Below are 20,770 nucleotides of genomic sequence, written 5' to 3'. Positions count from 1 at the left end.
AATTCAAATAAGATTACACTTTGTCAATATACAGTTTTTAATTGACTCCAGTCCTGAAGATGGTCTCACTAAGTGCCCTCTAAGAGACCGAAACGTCGACCTCCACCTCATCCTTCTGTATTATTCATTGTGCTTTTTGGATAGGTGTTTTTAGGTTCTGTTGAGTTGCATATTTATATATTGTTTATAGACCTGCAGACCTATTGTTTCCTCTGTATATACTAAATGAATTATTTTTTGATAAATTCTTTGTTCTATACACCTTGTCTGTGCTTTTGTTTGTTATGTTTTTTGTGATGATTTGTGAACTTTATTCATTTACTGAGTGGGATTGAATTCACATAGGGATTATTAATTCATCCCTCTAATTTGAATTTGAAATTAACTCTAGCTTTGTAAACGAATTCCCTTGAAGGCACCTTTACCCTTCTACTTAAATTACCCAAGCCCTCAAGGGTATCCTGGGTTGCTCACTGTTCGAATTCACATTAGACTCTAAGCAGATAAAAAAATCTTACTGATATTGCTTTGTTTACAAACAAAAGTGATGGGCAAAAACCAAACATTTTCCAAAGATTAACAGTATTGTAACCCATATTAACTACATAAGAAATACATATTAGGTTAGCCAACTCGTATAGATGTGTAGGACATACAGCATTTATTGCAATGGGAATCTTTGAAAAATAACGCCACTATAGCAGTTAACGCAACTGCTGAAAAGGCAACCATTGAAAATTCAAAGACAGTTTCATAGATCCATTTCAGAGGTTTTTACAATAAACATTGAACATGCACAGCAATGTGTATGAGGGGTTTACTAAACACAGCACTTACTTCCACAAAATAAAGCACATTTTCAGAAAGGCAAGACAATATGCTTTTCCCATTAATTCTATTTGTATTTTAAAGAAGTTGTTTTAAATATTTGCATTACACACAAATAGATCAAATAATTGGGTAGCACTTTATAAGCAGCTAGAAACAGAATTTAAAATATATGCTGTACATGTTGTTCATACTCAACCACTATCATCAAAAGGGTGTGAGAAAGAAACATAATTATTCACTTTATGTATGCCACACCAGGGAAAACCCGGTATTTCTTCACTGTGCTAACACAATCAAGCAATGCCCCACTGAACAGTAACTGATCGTACTCATACCCTGATTGTTGCTGCTCCTGCCAGGGTTGTGGCCTTTTTCAAATCGTCTACAGAAGAGTCAAAATCAACATGGCTTACCATTCTGCGTGCCCCTTATTTTCAAACAGTGGCAAGAATGGGCTTTCGCTCTGAAAGGATAACAATCTTGCTCCAGTCAACTGCACGAAACTTGAGCTGGCCACTGCTGCACTCCTGCAACCTAAACAATGGAATGGCACTAGAGCCTAACAGTGTGTGTAGGTCCCATTTCTTAGTTCTGAACATCAAAGATTTGACTGTCGACCTCTTAGGCTTTGCCACTGCTGGAGTGCTGCTTCCACCTACCAGCAATGGGCTGAAGGCTGCCGTCCCCTATCCTTCTATCTGTCACAATGATGTAGTTGCCTGTCTCTTAAGACCTTCTGGGTCGCAACTTCGTCAGCCCAGCAGCAAACAGAAACAGACAGCTGCTCTTCATTAGCACCAAATTGTACAAAATGGAACCCTCTAATAAAGCAACACCACTGAACAAAGCTAAGGGTAATAGAAATTAAGTCAGAGCTACCAATAACAAAGTTTGTCCAAGTAAAATCAAATGAAAAATGAATAACCCATTTGAAGAGAAAGATATTTCAGGACATGAAATTGCTCTGCTGCACATTTTTCCGACAAAGTTATACCCCAAAAATGTCAACACAATCTGTTAATTAACTAATTATTAAAAGGCTGCAATTTAAGAATATAATATAAGCAAGGAACTCAAAGTACCTACAAATTAAATTGTTTAAATAAAATATAAAATTACCAGAAACATGAAAGATAAAAGACATGCCAATAAAAAGAACTTAAAGAACTCCTTAAACCTGTTGCATGCAGACACCCCCGGCCGTCCGACGTCAAAGTGGGCGTGGGCATGTGCGTCGGACGGCCCCCGGCCAACCGATTTGGGGACGCCTGGAATTCAACCACACGGCGGGGAAATTCTAGCCGCGCCCAAAGGGTTAAAACATTGCAGAAACCTTAAAAAAAATAAGTGACAAAAAAGAGCCATCAACAATAAGATAGATGTTAGTAAGCACAGACTAACTTGTAACTGCCTCTACAAATTGTATATGGCATGTCTATGGTAAACACATCATTTCAAAACATACCACACAGCAAATGACAGCAAAATAAAATATCTTTAAGGCCTTGGAAAAGAGAACCAATCAAATAAAGATGAAGACCTTATACACACTGAAAATATCCACCATTTTGATTTCGGCACAATTCAAATTGACAAGCTAAATGCACCTCTACACATGATTGTTTTGCATTTAAATATTTGCACTAAAACAAATAAGCAATACTGTCTAGAACACAAATATCACTATAGATTTCGCCATTATAATGTTTGGTCCATAATCTTCTCCTGTTCCACGATCCGTCTCTATTATCCCTCTATGACATTGACCTAGCTCTACTAAATCTTTTACTAACTATTGCTATCAAGATCACATTACTGGAATGGGAATCATTTAATAATGTTTCATTCCACACTTGGTGGGATTGGGCCACATGCCGAAGAAGCACATAATCTGATCTTACTAGCACACCAGGGAACCCATGCACCTCGCAGATTTGGTGTACTTTAGATACATTTATTGCACAATAATTCCTTTTCATTAGTGTTAACACTCTTAGATGCCACTTGCCTGCCCTCTACTTCTTTATACATCTGTTTGTTTCTCCCCTTCCATGCACCAAAAACGCATGAATGTCCCCTCACAAAGTTGTCTCCCCTATACTTCCTTAGCTTTTGGTTTGTTTCCCTTTTATTCCTAACATTTGTATGGGTGCCTCTCCCATCATCCTCCTCCCTGCTTCACTCTAATGCTCTATGACTCTCTCGTTATCAATGCCCACTTTATGGTCCAACTTTCTCAACCACACACTTGTACACCATGTTACTGAGTTCTAGATGTCATACACCGTTCTGATTTTTTGGGATGTCAACGAGTGAACTGTTTCACAATTAATAACATCTTTAATATAAAAACAAAATGAATATATTATGCACATTAAAGAAGAATTTGTTTTCTTACTAAACAGTGGACTCTCCTAGCCAATCATGACATGAATAGGACAGTACCTGGGAGGCTGGGCATGTTCTCCACTGGGCTGTGCAAAAAAGCCCAGTGGATAACATGCCAAGTGCGCATGACTGTTTAGCCGCCCAGCCGTCATGCACACTTGAGGAAGGAGTGCAAACCACTCCTGCTCCTACTGACGGCAGTGAGCCCAGCCCCACCCCCCCACCCCCGTTCGACCCGGCTGGGGTCCCACAAAGAAAAATCAGTTGATAATAACTTCTTGTTATTATCATTTTATTTCTCTTTTGCACAGCTTAACAATCGGTGGGGCAAGGCTCCTCCACCTTAGCGGAGGAGCCACCACTGTGGGTATCTACAGACATCTTTTCCTGTGATGTATTCTTATGCACTACACCACCTTGAGCAGATATTAGAGGTCTTCGGGTTATCACACACTAGCAAACGTATTTGGTTGAAATATTATAATAATCTTTGACCCCACAAAACCAGGATGTGTACAACACAAAGTCTAGAAAAACTGAACTCTGAAACAATAAATAGCTCAGTAAGAGACGAGTGAAAACATTTCAACAAACTAACAAATAATCTGCATCTTGTGGAGCACCGGCCAAATGTACTTTAAATCAAACAGAAAAGGATACACCCGAAAATATCCCAACCTGGGCTGTTTACACTGCGCCTTGAAATCTTCACCTACATGTGTCGTCTGTAAGCCAGACAAATGTCAACTGAGCATTGTCTGGTAAAGTTACTAGGTAAACCAAGCACAGGAAATAGTATTTTCCACGTTTCTTAATAGGTAAATAGCAGACAAAAAATGTTTTACTTAACATGCAGCACGTTCAATTGTACTTCTTCTTTGCTCTGTTTTTTTAGAACAGTTTCAATAGTGATGTGTGCTGTCTTTTTTTGCGATGTATGTGCCAATTCAGGCTTATCCTCACTTTCATTCTCCGTAAATGTAAGGGAGGGGTTTTCCTCAGCAGCCAGTGCCGCTGACACTGCAATTGCAGGGAGCACCGGTCTCTTTGACTCAATCTCCTGTTGCTGCAGCATCTGCTCAACTTCAATCTCGAGTTCAAGTTTCTCCTCATCTGTTTCAACTTCAAGCTGCAGCATTAACTCTTCGAGTTTTTTTGCCTTGCGCAGCTCATTCTGCTGGATGATAGTGCACAGGTGCTCAGCAAGCTGCTCCTTGATCTCAGTTTTTCGGTGAAAATCCAGCTTTGACGCTATATACTCTGCTTCTGCCTTGTCGAATCGCTTCCTGTGGGCACACACATACAGAAATTCATTGATTTGCAGCAGAATTATTCAATGCTTACACATTCATGCCAAAAATTAACTGGATTGCATGAAAGCACAATGTGCACCATTTAACCTATTCGGTGCGTTGGATGGCCCCTGGCCGTCCTCTAACAAGCTATACCTCGCTAAACTCCCCCGGATGTCTAGTTTTCAGAAATGTCTGGGTTTGGTAGTTTCTCAAGATGGCCGCTGAGCCCGGGGCCAAAAACTCAGATGACTGCCCCTTGCAAAACCAGGTTGTTTTGTGATAGTTCTTTTTGATTTCTCCTCAATACGTTTTGGGCCCTTGCCTGTCGCGGGAATTTAAACCACCCACACGAGTGAGGAATCATTTTTAATCGGGAGAACTGGGGAAACGCAGGGTGGTAGGAAATTTGTCAACTCAGTGATCCCACAACTTTCCCACACAGAAATTAGGGAAAAAGTTAAATTTGAGGTTTGCAGGAGATTCTGGGTTGGAAAACATTGGGAAGTCCACGCAAGCCGTACCTCCCTGGGCTCCCCGGGTGTCTAGTTTTCAGAAATGTGTTGGTTTCATAGGTTTCCACAGAAGGCCGCGGAGCCTGTGGCCAAAACCCAGGTGACACCCCCCCCCCCCTGGCAAAAACAGGTCGTTTTGCGATAGTTAATTTTGATGTTTCCTCAATACGTTTTGGACCCTTGCCTGTCGCGTGTACTTGACCCAACCACGCGAGTGCAGTAACATTTTTATCAGAAGACCTGGGGGAATGCGAGGAGGGTGGAATTTGGTTGATCCAGGCAGATTCCAGAACGTTCCATCACAGAAATGTGAGGAAAATTAGTTTGTTTGTTTTTTTACAAAATTTGAGGTTTGCAGGGGATTCTGGGTAACAGAACCTGGTGAGAGCCACACAAGCCACCCCCTCCTGGATTCCTCTGGTTGTCTAGTTTAAAAAAATGTATAGGTTTGATAGGTTTTCCTAGGTACCGGCAGAGCTAGGGTTCAAAATCCACAGCTAAGCACTTTACAAAACAGGGGTTAGGTTTCACTGTAAAAATGTGGTGTATCTATGTTGCGTTTTGGGCTGTTTCCTGCCGCAGGCACTAGACCTACCCAAACAAGTGACGTACCATTTTTATCGGAAGACTTTGGGTAACGCGGGATGGGTGGAATTTGGTGGATCCATGCAGATTCTAGAACTTTCCATCACAGAATGCGAGGAAAATGTTTTTTTTTTTTACAAAGTTTGAGGTTTGCAAGGGATTCTGAGTAACAGAACCCGGTGAGAGCCACTCAAGTCACCCCATCCTAGATTCCTCTGGGTGTCTAGTTTTCGAAAATGTATAGGTTTGCTAGGTTTCTCTAAGTGCTGGCTGACCTAGGGTTCAAAATCCACAGCTAGGCACTGTGCAAAAAAAGGGTCTGTTTTCACAGTAAAAATGGGGTGTGTCCACGTTGCGTTTTGGGCCTTTCCCGTTGCGGGCACTAGGCCTAGCCATACAAGTGAAGTACTATTTTTACCTAGAGACTTAGAGGAACTGAGAATTGCAACTGTTAATACCTATAGATTTTCTATGTATATCTGCCTTCCTAATGTAAGGCAATGTGTAAAAAAGAAGTCACTTTGAAAAATGTCCAACAATTCACAGGCTAGTATGGGCAACCACAATTTCAGAGATGTGCAAATAGCTACTGTTTCTAAACTCTATATTTTGTTTCCATTTCAGAAATACCTAGGTCTTTTTGATAACTATTTTTCACTCTTTATATTTCACCAAATTAATTGCTACATACCGGGTACACAATAAAAAACCACTGCAAGACGCTGCTTAGTTAATGGCTCTGGGTTCCTCTGCTTCTAGGTGAACCTACAAGTCCTATGTATCCCCACAACCAGAAGGGTCCAGCGGATATAACGGTATATTGCTTTCAAACATCAGTCATACTTATAAGAAGTTACAGGTGAAACAGTTGGCACAAATGGCTGTTTTTTTCAACTCAATTTCTCAACTGTTTCTATAATAAAACCTTGAAGGATCTATACAAATGACCCCTTGCTGAATTCAGAATTCTATTTATCTTTCAGAAATGTATACCTTTCAGGGATCCATTATTGCTTTCACACCCAGCTCAACCACGTTGAAAGCACAAAAAGTAGCCAAAATAGGCTATGTCCCAGTAGAATGCCAAGACTGTGTAAATTTGTTTTGTTTTTCCTGACAAAAGTCTGCTTGTCTCTGAAAGCATAGGTGGGAAGATGATAATTTCAGCACCACAAACCCTTTTTTGATACCATTTGCGTGGTAAAAACTAGACGCTTTCTTCTGCAGCACCTTTTCCCCATCCCCCCCCCCCAAAAAAAACATAATTTAGCAGTATTTTGGCTAATTTCTGGGTCCCCTGCAGGGGAATCAACAAACCCTGGGTACCTTTAAAATCCCTTTGATGTTGGAAGAAAAGGGTGCAAATTTAGCGTGGATACCTTATGTGGTCAAAAGGTTACAGGGGCCTAAGCGCAAACTACCTCAAATAGCCCAAAAAAAGCTTAGCCCTGGTGGGTGGGAGGGGGGGGCCTAGCAGCTAAAGGGTTAAAGCTCCCCAGCACTAAACAGGCCATTAGTTAGCAATTTGTAAGGTCACATAAACAGTAAATCACCTTGGCGTCCTTTTCAAACATTTGAAGAAAATCAGGTAAATGTACTTTTGCTTGAATTTTTTTTACAGGAAAGGGAAAAACATCAAAAGACGCCTGCACCTGTTCTACTAATATCGAAAGTTTCAGTTTCTGTCACATATATGCTGCTTTAACTGACTAGGTGAAGGAAAAGTATAAAAGTTGGGAATATTTGATTTGGGGACAGCTTAGAATTAGATGATCAACTGCTTAGTGAGGCAAAGCTCTGTTTTTCTGGGCTGCGATATAGCTATTTCGGTTTATTTTTCATGATAAACACGTTTTTGACTTCAAGCAAGTTTAGATCCATTGTTTTTGTTTCCCACGTAGCATATTAAGGAGCAGAGGCAAGCTGTTGATTTCTATAAAATACTAATTTCAGCACTGTAATGTCCAAAGTGACATTAACAGTGCACAAGTTAGATATATTTTACAAGTCGTACTCAAAGAATGATAGGTACCACTGTGAGCATTTTCAATAATGTTAAGATGAAAGTTTAAGTCTTCAGCATACTTAGCATAGGAGAAGTCCACACATGCTTGATCAATTCGGTTTCTCAAGATGCCAATATCTGTTGATACCATTTCATCCAAAGCCTGCAGCTCATTCTGTATCCGGCGAAGTTTGACTGTTTCGGCCTGAGTTTTTTTAGATCTAGAAAATACATACAAATTTGTTTTCCCAAAGTTTCAGCAAATTAAGCATTAATGTCAGTTTTTATCATGGGGGATAACCTATATTACAAGCGAATACATTTCAGTAAAATATTGTTCCATATCGCTACAAAACGTGAAGCTCGATTTTAAGTATAAACCTAAGTTTATACATTATACAACAGTATATTTAATTAAATATGGGCCCACATTGTATTTAGAGAGTTTCTCAGTTAACTATTGGCTTAGGCACATGTTGTGCCCTACTCCAACCATTCCTTTGCCCTGCCGAAGGTTCGATTAGCTTCCTCTAATCACTCCGATTACATTATTTCCTCTACTGTTTTGATGATTCGTTTACTTATATCAACTCTACAATAAACTATATTATGAAAACGACTCCACGAAAACAATGCTAAAATATCAAAGTATTCTGAATTTGTGGATAAGTGCATGCGATTGCTCTCCTAGGAACATGCTGTACGTGGTTCTAGAACATGGGTACACTCACATTCTTTATAGGCAGATGAAACATAAAAGAAATAGCCGTCTGATAAAAGGTGGGGGGTCACGACACTGTAGAGAATTAATAAGAGAAGAATAGACACGAGGCACTGCAAAAGTAGAAAACAGAAGAAGTTGTAAAGAGAGGGTAACCGCGAGTAGCAATACAGGCTCGACAGGTCTTGTTGGTATTTCCTTGCAATCAAACATTTCTCCATTGAAAGCATGGGTTCAGATCCTTACACTTGACAGAATAAATCTCCTCAGCATCACTTAGGTAGAGCATATCGTATAATCAGTTATTTGTTTTGCACGGGATCATTCATCAAAGACTAACTGCTTACTGTACTTGCTTCTTTATTATTAGATGTTTTCTATTGTTTTATGCAAGGGGCATCTATCACAAAACATTTGAACTGGAAGCTTGTTCTCTAACAATAAAAATCAACTATAAAGGGAGAGCACACGTGTGACTGTACTTCGCCCTGCCCTCCTCTATGCCTGCTTAAACTTTCCCTCTTCTGTTATTTTTCCCTCCAGAGCACCTGGTTATCCAGTCATTATGACTTCAATTAAGGCCGATCAGGTGCCTCAGTGCCTGCCTGGTCACGAGGGGGGGTGGTGGTAGACAGTGGTTGTGGCGCCGAAAGTAAGTATGCGGGCCGCAGCCTGCACGCACATGCACAGTGCAGTAGCTGGGTGGACTGGTATGGTAACTTGGATTGAATTTAGTAGTGCATGTGTGAGGCACATGCACTTCTACATTGAACCCAACTACTGCACCGCAGTGAGAGGGTTGTGCGGGTGGGGGGGTGAGGGTGGGTGTGAGTGAGGGTGTGTGAGGGTGAGGGTGTGTGAGGGTGTTTGTGTGTTGTGTAGTTGTGTTTGTGGTGTGTGTGCTTGTGTGTGTGTGTATGTGTTGTTTTCATTGTGTGTGTAGTTGTTTGTGTATCTTTGTTGTTTTATATTTTTGGGAAATGTTAAATAGCAGATGTGTGACTGTCCCATAACTATATTTACGTATTTAAGTGTTGTGTTCTAGTTTTTTTTGGAATCGCGTACTATTTTGATTGACGTCCCTGTCAGCCAATGATATTTCAAAATCCTCTCACGTTGCGTAACAATTTACTCGCGTCTAATTGGAAATCCCCATATTGGTGAAAGCGCGTCCTGTGTAAGGAGTGTCGGCTTCGTTGTCCGTTCCGCGCATCGTTCGACAGGTAAGTCTTTTTTTTGTTTGTTTTATGTTTGTGTAGTGTAATGTATTTGTTGTTTCCTATTGTTTTATTTGCATAGTAGTGTCTTTGTCTTGCAACGAAGGATGTTTCTTTTGAAATGTCGGCTCTTTATGTATGTAATGCATTGTATCCTATTGTTCAGATCTAATTTTTATAATTTTTGGTTTTGGTTAGTAGTTGTGTTAATAATTAGAACATAGTGGTTTTTTTTTGTGTAATTGTGTAGTATGTTGTATATGTGCGTGAATATTTTATATTGTTTCAACCCTACGTTCTGTTATTTCAGTTATTATTAAATGTATGTTTGTATATCTTTTTATTTTGATGTGTATGTACATTTCGTGCTGTGTTTTGCGATACTTCCTCTTCGTTAAACATTAATGCAATGTCTCCGCTTTGTGTTCCGATTTTTTTTTAAAGCAATATTTTCTTCTTATATATGCTTTCTCCATGTTGCTATGAGAATTCTGACTTATGTCAACATTACTGTAGAGTTGCATAATATGTTTTTTATATTTGATGTAATTTCGTGTTAATAAATGCGATTGTTATATGCGTACGGCTTTTTGTGTAACTCTTGACCATTGTGTTTAATCCGTCCCATTCCCCGGGTGAATAATGCTTATTTATTGCCCCAATAAAAAGTAGGCTGTTTCACATTTGTGTTTGTACATCCTCGTCCTCGCTTCCTGCCACATTTTTTTCGTTGTTTTGTTGGTGTTATATTGTCCGAATCATTTCTGTTTTTGACCTGAAGCCTGATAAACATCCTTGCATGCTGTAGCTCACTTTTGGGAAGTAGATTTTGTGTGTAACGTATCTGATGCACTACTCCGTTGTCCCCTTTTGGTTTTATTTTCGTCCTAAAAGTTGTTTATGTCTGTGAAAATGGCATAACATTTATCAATTTGTTACATGTACAAGCTTTTGTTTTTAATAGGGTGGATTAGGAGGCTATTTTTTGACTCTTTAGTTATATTGTGTTTTTGTATGGTTTAATTAGATTGTTGATTTGGCTGGTGGATTAGGATGGCATATTTATCGTTTGGATTTTGTTTTGGAGGATGTATTTCTGTTGCGTATCTTGAGGGTGGATTTGGAGGGTGGATTAGGAGTCTGGATTTCTATGTTGGAGTTAGAGTGTGGATTAGGATGGTTTATTTCTATTCTTCCTTTGGATGCTGGATTTAGATGGTTGTTTTATAGTGTGGATTTGGATGGTGGATTTGTAACGTGTGTGCAGGTGCCTTTGTATGATGTAGAGGATGTTATGTTGCCGGTGTGTGTGAGAGATGTAATGAGTCTGAGGGCGTGTGAGGATGAGTGTGTGGGGAAAGTTTGAGCTATTGGTATTGTAAATGACACATGTGTGCACTGTGAGTGAGGGCTGTGTGCACTGACTGAGGGCTGTGTGCACTGACTGAGGGCTGTGTGCACTGACTGAGGGCTGTGTGCACTGACTGGGGGCTGTGTGCACTGACTGGGGGCTGTGTGCACTGACTGAGGTCTGTGTGCACTGACTGAGGGATGTGTGCACTGACTGAGGGATGTGTGCACTGACTGAGGGCTGTGTGCACTGACTGAGGGCTGTGTGCACTGAGTGAGGGCTGTGTGCACTGAGTGAGGGATTTGTGCACTGAGTGAGGGCTGTGTGCACTGAGTGAGGGCTGTGTGCAGTGACTGAGGGCTGTGTGCACTGAGTGAGGGATGTGTGCACTGAGTGAGGGGCTGTATGCAATGTAAGTGTTGCTTGTGTGCACTTTGAGTGTTCCCTTGACCCTTATTTTATTTTTATGGTCGCGCACTACTTTTTCCCCTTCGCAAGGTATTCCTGTAGTAATTATTTATCTTGACGTTTTGTTTATGTAATTAGAGCGTTACGTTTTTTGACGTAGCGTGCGTTTGGCGTGCGTCAGCTGGGAATTTCCCAGATCTTCTAGAATCTTCGGACGCGGAAGGCGTGTTGTGCTTCCTGTGCTGTTGCCGCGTCATTTGACATGTAAGTGACAACTTTTTTTGTGTTTCCCTATGTTTTCGGATTCTATATTTGAATATGTGTTTAATTTACTGTTAATTTTCCATAGTTTGTATGGTAGTTAGACAAAAAAAATTCGCGAGTGTTTCTGGTTTCGCATCTTTATTTGTTTTCTTTTGTTTTCAATGTTTAAAATGATGATGCCCTATGTAAATGTTTTTGTGAAATGTTTAAATGCTTATATGCCTACCATGGACATCTGCAGTGTGACCTATTTGTCTTTAATTCTTAGAGCCCTGATGACAATACTATGGTCAATTTGTGACACAGGCCACTTATTTGTTCTGGTTGTTCATTTATAGAAGTTTGTGGCGTGCCCATGTAACAACCATGCAAAACACTAGTTTACATTGCTATGTTTTTTTATTTCTGTAAAGGTAGGTATTAATATCATAATTCTATTATCCTGATACGTTGCTAAGAGACAGTAAGCAAGTTAGAATAATACCCTACCTTGTTGAAAAGAAATTTCCAGTTTAGACAGGGATTTGCAGACAGCCATTCCCATTACGAGTGGCCACCGCTCCTTTCTCTATGTACCTGCTAGTTAGGTTTTGCTAACTTCTGTTTTTTGCTGCCTTCAGGACTCTTTTTAGGCTTATTTGCATGTTTCTGCTGTACAAAATATGTGCCGGATGTTATCTGCATTGTCATAGTGGTTTTTTATTTTAATTTTGCTAACACGTTGCTGCAATGGTTTTTATTTTTTGCTAAAGTATGGTTCTCTGCTTTCCTGTAAGCTTTTCCCTCAGCCTCTCTCTAACTCCTAATTTCTAGTCAGAGTGTTGGTTTCCTGTTAGCTGTGTGCATTATTGCGAATGTACTCATTAATTACTGTGACTAGTGCTGACTGATGTTGAGAGAGAGAGAGTGTGAGAGAGAGAGAGAGAGAGAGAGAGAGAGAGAGAGAGAGAGAGAGAGAGAGAGAGAGAGAGAGTGAGTGTGTGAGAGAGAGTGTGTGAGAGAGAGAGAGTGTGAGAGAGAGAGAGAGAGAGAGAGAGAGAGAGTGTGTGTGATAGAGAGATAGTGTGTGAGTGATGAAGTGATTGGAGTGAGTGATGCAGGCATTGCAGTGAGTGATGCAGGAATTGTGCTGAGTGATGCAGGAGTAGTGCTGACTGATGTTGGTGTTGCGTTTATTGCCGCATTAGTTGTGGTGAGTGATAGAGAGAGAGTGTGAGAGAGAGAGAGTGAGAGAGTGTGAGAGAGAGAGAGAGAGTGTGAGAGAGAGTGTGTGAGAGAGAGTGTGTGAGAGTGAGAGAGAGAGAGTGTGAGAGAGAGAGAGTGTGTGAGAGTGAAAGAGAGAGAGAGAGACTGTGTGAGAGAGAGTGTGTGAGTGATGCAGGCATTGCAGTGAGTGATGCAGGCATTGCAGTGAGTGATGCAGGAATTGTGCTGAGTGATACAGTACAGACACAGTAGTAGCACTGGTGATGTAGGTGTTGCGCTGATTGGTGCTGGATGTATTTTGAGTGTTGTTGGGGTACCACTTTCCACCACCACAGCATTATTCTGTAGCACCACTGCAGTAATTTGTAAAACAACATCATCATTCATCAACATGCCTGCACCACTGCACCACCACAGTAGCACTTAGCATTACCATATTAAGACTGATGGCTAGTGGTGTGTGTGTATGCCTGATGAAATTGTGCACTGATGGCTGGTGGTGTGTGTGTGTGTATGCCTGATGAAAGCGTGCACTGATGGCTGGTGGTGTGTGTGTGTGTGTGTGTGTCCTGAGTAATGTAGTTTAATAAAAAATAATGGAGGTCCAAGAGCGTGCATGAGAGATGAGAGGAAGGGGGGGTGAATGGACGAACATGCATGTGAGAGAGATAGGCTGTGGTCTGCGTGTTTGCGCTAAAGCATGATATATATTTGTATGCAATGACCGAAACTGCAAAGTAAAAGTTTTGCGCCACACTTTGTACTTGTGTGACTTGTATCACATTTTTTGTATTAAATGTCGACTTGTATCACCGAAAAGAATAGCACGCAAGTAATGAAGTATGTGGCCTGAGTCTTGTGGTTGGCGAGCAAAGACCGTGCCTGAGAGGGAGGGGGTGAGGTATACTGGTCGAACGTGCAGCTGAGTGATCGGTAGGCTGTGGTGTGCGTGTTAGCATGTTTATCCCTAAAATTTTAGAGCAATCTGTGGCCAGATGAATATTTTTGCGGGCAGCTTAAAATGGAGGAACCTGGGAGGTAGGGGGCATGTAAAGGAATGTCTAAGGTAGTAGACAGACACAGTGAGGGAGAGACAGTGCAGTGTGCACTGAAGTCCGGTGATGTGTCTGTCAGTTGAATGCGTGCACAGATGGCTGATGGTATCTGTGTCTGCCAAAAGCGTGCACTGACTTCCGGTGGTGTCTATGCCTGGTGACTGCGTGCGCTGATGGCTGATGGTGTCTGTGCCTGGTGCAAGTGTGCAGTGACGGCCGGTGGTATGTCTGCCTGTTGAAAGTGTGCACTGATGGCTGTTGGTGTGTGTGTGTGTGTGCGCCTGATGAAAGCGGTGTTGTGTATGCCTGGTGTGTATGCCTGTTTAAATCGTGCAGTGATGGCTGGTGATGTGTGTGTGTATGCCTGGTGCAAGTGTGCGTGTGGGTGTGTGCGCCTGATGAAAGCGTGCAGTGTCGGCCGTTGTTGTGTATGCCTGTTGAAAGCGTGCACTGATGTCTGTTGGTGTGTGTGTGTGCATGGTGAAAATGTGCACTGACGGCTATTAGTGTGTCTGCCTGTTTAAATCGTGCAGTGATGGCTGGTGGTGTATCTGTGTGTGCCGTGTGAAATTGTGCATTGAGGGCCGTTGTTGTGTATGCCTGGTGAAAGCTTGCACTGATGTCTGTTGTTGTGTGTGTGTACATGGTGTGAATGTGCACTGACTGGCGGTGGTGTGCATGCCTCTTTAAATAGTGCAGTGATGGCTGGTGGTGTATCTGTGTGTGTCGTGTGAAATTGTGCACTGATGGCTGGTGATGTGTGTGTGTGTGTGTGTGTGTGCCTGTTGCAAGTGTGCGTGTGTGTGTGTGTGTGTGCGTGCGCCTGATGAAAGCGTGCATTGACGGCCGGTGTTGTGTATGCCTGGTGAAAGCGTGCACTGATGTCTGGTGTTGTGTGTGTGTGTTCATGGTGAAAATGCGCACTGACGGGCGGTGGTGTGTATGCCTGTTTAAATCGCGCAGTGATGGCTGGTGGTGTATCTGTGTGTGTCGGGTGAAATTGTGCACTGATGGCTGGTGATGTGTGTGTGTGTGTGTGTGCCTGTTGCAAGTGTGCGTGTGTGTGTGTGTGCGCCTGATGAAAGCGTGCATTGATGTCCGGTGTTGTGTATGCCTGGTGAAAGCGTGCACTGATGTCTGTTGGTGTGTGTGTGTGTGCATGGTGTGAATGTGCACTGACTGGCGGTGGTGCGTATGCCTGTTTGAATTGTGCAGTGATGGCTGGTGGTGTATCTGTGTGTGTCGGGTGAAATTGTGCACTGATGGCTGGTGATGTGTGTGTGTGCCTGTCGCAAGTGTGCGCGTGTGTGTGCTTGCGCCTGATGAAAGCGTGCATTGACGGCCGGTGTTGTGTATGCCTGGTGAAAGCGTGCACTGATGTCTGGTGTTGTGTGTGTGTGTTCATGGTGAAAATGTGCACTGACGGGCGGTGGTGTGTATGCCTGTTTAAATCGTGCAGTGATGGCTGGTGGTGTATCTGTGTGTGTCGGGTGAAATTGTGCACTGATGGCTGGTGATGTGTGTGTGTGTGTGTGCCTGTTGCAAGTGTGCGTGTGTGTGTGTGTGCGCTTGATGAAAGCGTGCATTGACGTCCGGTGTTGTGTATGCCTGGTGAAAGCGTGCACTGATGTCTGTTGGTGTGTGTGTGTGTGTGCATGGTGTGAATGTGCACTGACTGGCGGTGGTGCGTATGCCTGTTTGAATTGTGCAGTGATGGCTGGTGGTGTATTTGTGTGTGTCGGGTGAAATTGTGCACTGATGGCTGGTGATGTGTGTGTGTGCCTGTCGCAAGTGTGCGCGTGTGTGTGCTTGCGCCTGATGAAAGCGTGCATTGACGGCCGGTGTTGTGTATGCCTGGTGAAAGCGTGCACTGATGTCTGGTGGTGTGTGCGTGTTCATGGTGAAAATGTGCACTGACGGGCGGTGGGGTGTATGCCTGTTTAAATCTTGCAGTGATGCCTGGTGGTGTTTTCTGTGTTTGCCGCGTGAAATTGTGCACTGATGGCTGGTGATGTGTGTGCCTGTTGCAAGTGTGCACTGATGGCTGGTGGTGTGTGTGTGTCCTGAGTAATGTAGTCTGATAAAAAATAATGGAGCTCCAAGCGCGTGCATGAGAGATGAGAGGAAGGTAGGGTGAATGGACGAACATGCATGTGAGAGAGATAGGCTGTGGTCTGCGTGTTTGCGCTAAAGCATGAAACTTGTTTCATATATTTGTATGCAATGACCGAAACTGCAAACTAAAAGTTTTGCGCCACACTTTGTACTTGTGTGACTTGTATCACATTTTTTGTATTAAATGTCGACTTGTATCACCGAAAAGGATAGCACGCAAGTAATGAAGTCTGTGGCCTGAGTCTTGTGGTTGGCGAGCAAAGACCGTGCGTGAGAGGGAGGGGGTGAGGTGGACTGGACGAACGTGCAGCTGAGTGATCGGTAGGCTGTGGTGTGCGTGTTAGCATGTTTATCCCTAAAATTTTAGAGCAATCTGTGGCCAAATGAATATTTTTTGTGATAAATAATTTTTAAAAAAATGAGACCAAGGAGTATGTGGCCTGAGTATTGTGTTTGGAGAGCGAAGAGCGTGCATGAGAGGGGGGGGTGGAATGGACGAAGTTGCAGTTAAGTAAGATAGGCTGTCATCTGCGTGTTTGCTTTCAGTAAAAGAAAACTCCCAAAAGCATGTAACTTGTCTCATATATCGATATGCAATACCGAAAAGAGCAAAGTACCAGCCGGGCGCCACACTTGCTATTTATGATGTGACTGTGGATGGGCCGTTGTTTTTTTTTCGTTTCCTTTAGCTCCGATTCGCATTTCACAGGGGATGTCCGCCAACAGATAAGAATCTTTATGGCTGTGCTTAAAGCACTCCAGTATCCTGGTGTGGTATCCTTACCAGACGGCGCCGCCATTCCGTCTGAAAAACAAAAGATGGTCCACAGAATAGTGCGAAGAACGTGCATGAGAGTGAGGTGGGGGGTGGAATAAAGAACGTGCAGCAGAGTGACAGAGAGGCTGTAGCCGGCGTGTTTGCGCGCAGTAAAGAAAAAATATGTAAATTAAAAAAGCATCAAACTTGTCTCATATCTTTACATATACAACAAAATCCAAGTCATGCGACACACTTTGTACTTATGATCTGAAAAGTATAAGGAAGAACTTTTGTGGCCTTTCTCTGAGGCTCTCGCCCACATGAGCCACGCAAACAAAGTGAAAGATACCCTGGGTTTGCCTACAACGATTTTTTGCAGGTGAAGCAAGGAGAGTAGAAGAGGGCATCTGAAAAAGGAGTAACCTGGGAGGTAGGGGGCATGTAGAGGAATGTCTAAGGTAGTAGACAAATAAAGTGAGGGAGAGACAGTGCAGTGTGCACCCAAGTCCGGTGATGTGTATGTCCGTTGAATGCGTGCACAGATCACTGATGGTGTCTGTGTCTGCCGAAAGCATGCACTGACGTCCGGTGGTGTCTATGCCTGGTGAATGGGTGCACTGATGTCTATTGGTGTGTGTGTGTGTGTGCAAGGTATGAATGTGCACTGACGTCCGGTGGTGTCTATGCCTGGTGAATGGGTGCACTGATGTCTATTAGTGTGTGTGTGTGTGCATGGTGTGAATGTGCACTGACTGGGGTTGGTGTGTACGCCTGTTTAGATCGTGCAGTGATGGCTGGTGGTGTATCTGTGTGTGCCGTGTGAAATTGTGCATGGACGGCCGTTGTTGTGTATGCCTGGTAAAAGTTTGCACTGATGTTTGTTGTTGTGTGTGTGTACATGGTGTGAATGTGCACTGACTGGCGGTGGTGTGCATGCCTGTTTAAATAGTGCAGTGATGGCTGATGGTGTATCTGTGTGTGTCGTGTGAAATTTTGCACTGATGGCTGGTGATTTGTGTGTGTGTGTGCCTGTTGCAAGTGTGCGTGTGTGTGTGTGTGTGCGTGCGCCTGATGAAAGTGTGCATTGACGGCCGGTGTTGTGTATGCCTGGTGAAAGCGTGCACTGATGTCTGGTGTTGTGTGTGTGTGTTCATGGTGAAAATGTGCACTGACGGGCGGTGGTGTGTATGCCTGTTTAAATCGTGCAGTGATGGCTGGTGGTGTATCTGTGTTTGTCGGGTGAAATTGCGCACTGATGGCTGGTGATGTGTGTGTGTGTGTGCCTGTTGCAAGTGTGCGCGTGTGTGTGCGTGCGCCTGATGAAAGCGTGCATTGAAGGCCGGTGTTGTGTATGCCTGGTGAAAGCGTGCACTGATGTCTGGTGTTGTGTGTGTGTGTTCATGGTGAAAATGTGCACTGATGGGCGGTGGTGTGTATGCCTGTTTAAATCGTGCAGTGATACCTGGTGGTGTCTCTGTGTGTGCGGGGTGAAATTGCGCACTGATGGCTGGTGATGTATGTGTGTATGCCTGGTGCAAGTGTGCAAGTGGGTGTGTGCGCCTGATGAAAGCGTGCAGTGTCGGCCGTTGTTGTGTATGCCTGTTGAAAGCGTGCACTGATGTCTGTTGGTGTGTGTGTGTGCATGGTGAAAATGTGCACTGACGGCCATTAGTGTGTCTGCCTGTTTAAATCGTGCAGTGATGGCTGGTGGTGTATCTGTGTGTGCCGTGTGAAATTGTTCATTGACAGCCGTTGTTGTATATGCCTGGTGAAAGCTTGCACTGATGTCTGTTGTTGTGTGTGTGTACATGGTGTGAATGTGCACTGACTGGCGGTGGTGTGCATGCCTGTTTAAATAGTGCAGTGATGGCTGGTGGTGTATCTGTGTGTGTCGTGTGAAGTTGTGCCCTGATGGCTGGTGATGTGTGTGTGTGTGTGTGTGCCTGTTGCGAGTGTGCGTGTGTGTGTGTGTGTGTGCGTGCGCCTGATGAAAGTGTGCATTGACGGCCGGTGTTGTGTATGCCTGGTGAAAGCGTGCACTGATGTCTGTTGGTGTGTGTGTGCATGGTGTGAATGTGCATTGACTGGCGGTGGTGTGTATGCCTGTTTAAATCGTGCAGTGATGGCTGGTGGTGTATCTGTGTGTGTCGGGTGAAAATGTGCACTGATGGCTGGTGATGTGTGTGTGTGTGTGCCTGTTGCAAGTGTGCGTGTGTGTGTGCGTGCGCCTGATGAAAGCGTGCATTGACGGCCGGTGTTGTCTATGCCTGGTGAAAGCGTGCAGTGATGTCTGGTGTTGTGTGTGTGTTCATGGTGAAAATGTGCACTGACTGGCGGTGGTGTGCATGCCTCTTTAAATAGTGCAGTGATGGCTGGTGGTGTATCTGTGTGTGTGTCGTGTGAAATTGTGCACTGATGGCTGGTGATGTGTGTGTGTGTGTGTGTGTGTGTGTGCCTGTTGCAAGTGTGCGTGTGTGTGTGTGTGCGTGCGCCTGATGAAAGCGTGCATTGACGGCCGGTGTTGTGTATGCCTGGTGAAAGCGTGCACTGATGTCTGGTGTTGTGTGTGTGTGTTCATGGTGAAAATGTGCACTGACGGGCGGTGGTGTGTATGCCTGTTTAAATCGTGCAGTGATGGCTGGTGGTGTATCTGTGTGTGTCGGGTGAAATTGTGCACTGATGGCTGGTGATGTGTGTGTGTGTGTGTGTGCCTGTTGCAAGTGTGCGTGTGTGTGTGTGTGCGCCTGATGAAAGCGTGCATTGATGTCCGGTGTTGTGTATGCCTGGTGAAAGCGTGCACTGATGTCTGTTGGTGTGTGTGTGTGTGCATGGTGTGAATGTGCACTGACTGGCGGTGGTGCGTATGCCTGTTTGAATTGTGCAGTGATGGCTGGTGGTGTATCTGTGTGTGTCGGGTGAAATTGTGCACTGATGGCTGGTGATGTGTGTGTGTGCCTGTCGCAAGTGTGCGCGTGTGTGTGCTTGCGCCTGATGAAAGCGTGCATTGACGGCCGGTGTTGTGTATGCCTGGTGAAAGCGTGCACTGATGTCTGGTGTTGTGTGTGTGTGTTCATGGTGAAAATGTGCACTGACGGGCGGTGGTGTGTATGCCTGTTTAAATCGTGCAGTGATGGCTGGTGGTGTATCTGTGTGTGTCGGGTGAAATTGTGCACTGATGGCTGGTGATGTGTGTGTGTGTGTGTGCCTGTTGCAAGTGTGCGTGTGTGTGTGTGTGCGCTTGATGAAAGCGTGCATTGACGTCCGGTGTTGTGTATGCCTGGTGAAAGCGTGCACTGATGTCTGTTGGTGTGTGTGTGTGTGTGCATGGTGTGAATGTGCACTGACTGGCGGTGGTGCGTATGCCTGTTTGAATTGTGCAGTGATGGCTGGTGGTGTATTTGTGTGTGTCGGGTGAAATTGTGCACTGATGGCTGGTGATGTGTGTGTGTGCCTGTCGCAAGTGTGCGCGTGTGTGTGCTTGCGCCTGATGAAAGCGTGCATTGACGGCCGGTGTTGTGTATGCCTGGTGAAAGCGTGCACTGATGTCTGGTGGTGTGTGCGTGTTCATGGTGAAAATGTGCACTGACGGGCGGTGGGGTGTATGCCTGTTTAAATCTTGCAGTGATGCCTGGTGGTGTTTTCTGTGTTTGCCGCGTGAAATTGTGCACTGATGGCTGGTGATGTGTGTGCCTGTTGCAAGTGTGCACTGATGGCTGGTGGTGTGTGTGTGTCCTGAGTAATGTAGTTTGATAAAAAATAATGGAGCTCCAAGCGCGTGCATGAGAGATGAGAGGAAGGTAGGGTGAATGGACGAACATGCATGTGAGAGAGATAGGCTGTGGTCTGCGTGTTTGCGCTAAAGCATGAAACTTGTTTCATATATTTGTATGCAATGACCGAAACTGCAAACTAAAAGTTTTGCGCCACACTTTGTACTTGTGTGACTTGTATCACATTTTTTGTATTAAATGTCGACTTGTATCACCGAAAAGGATAGCACGCAAGTAATGAAGTCTGTGGCCTGAGTCTTGTGGTTGGCGAGCAAAGACCGTGCGTG

General features: G+C 43.9%; 1 protein-coding gene across 2 annotated transcripts in view; it reads right to left on the bottom strand.

Moving 5' to 3' along the window:
* Positions 1-642: 642 nt before the first annotated feature.
* The window catches only part of GORAB (golgin, RAB6 interacting), a 140,853-nt gene continuing 120,725 nt past the window's right edge, over positions 643-20,770 (bottom strand). For both annotated transcript variants that reach the window (XM_078686906.1, XM_078686913.1), the window contains 2 exons: positions 7,697-7,837; positions 643-4,505 (listed from right to left, as the gene is read on the bottom strand). In XM_078686906.1, the coding sequence (XP_078543032.1) occupies positions 4,061-4,505; positions 7,697-7,837 (586 nt within the window). In that variant the 3' untranslated portion in view covers positions 643-4,060. The remainder of the gene's footprint in view (positions 4,506-7,696; positions 7,838-20,770) is intronic.

This window comes from Lissotriton helveticus, chromosome 1_1 (genome assembly GCF_964261635.1).
Source record: "Lissotriton helveticus chromosome 1_1, aLisHel1.1, whole genome shotgun sequence".
In the NCBI taxonomy this organism is placed as follows: domain Eukaryota; kingdom Metazoa; phylum Chordata; class Amphibia; order Caudata; family Salamandridae; genus Lissotriton; species Lissotriton helveticus.
The sequence above is the reverse complement of the archived record's forward strand: the minus strand, read 5'-3'. Positions and strand labels throughout refer to the sequence as shown.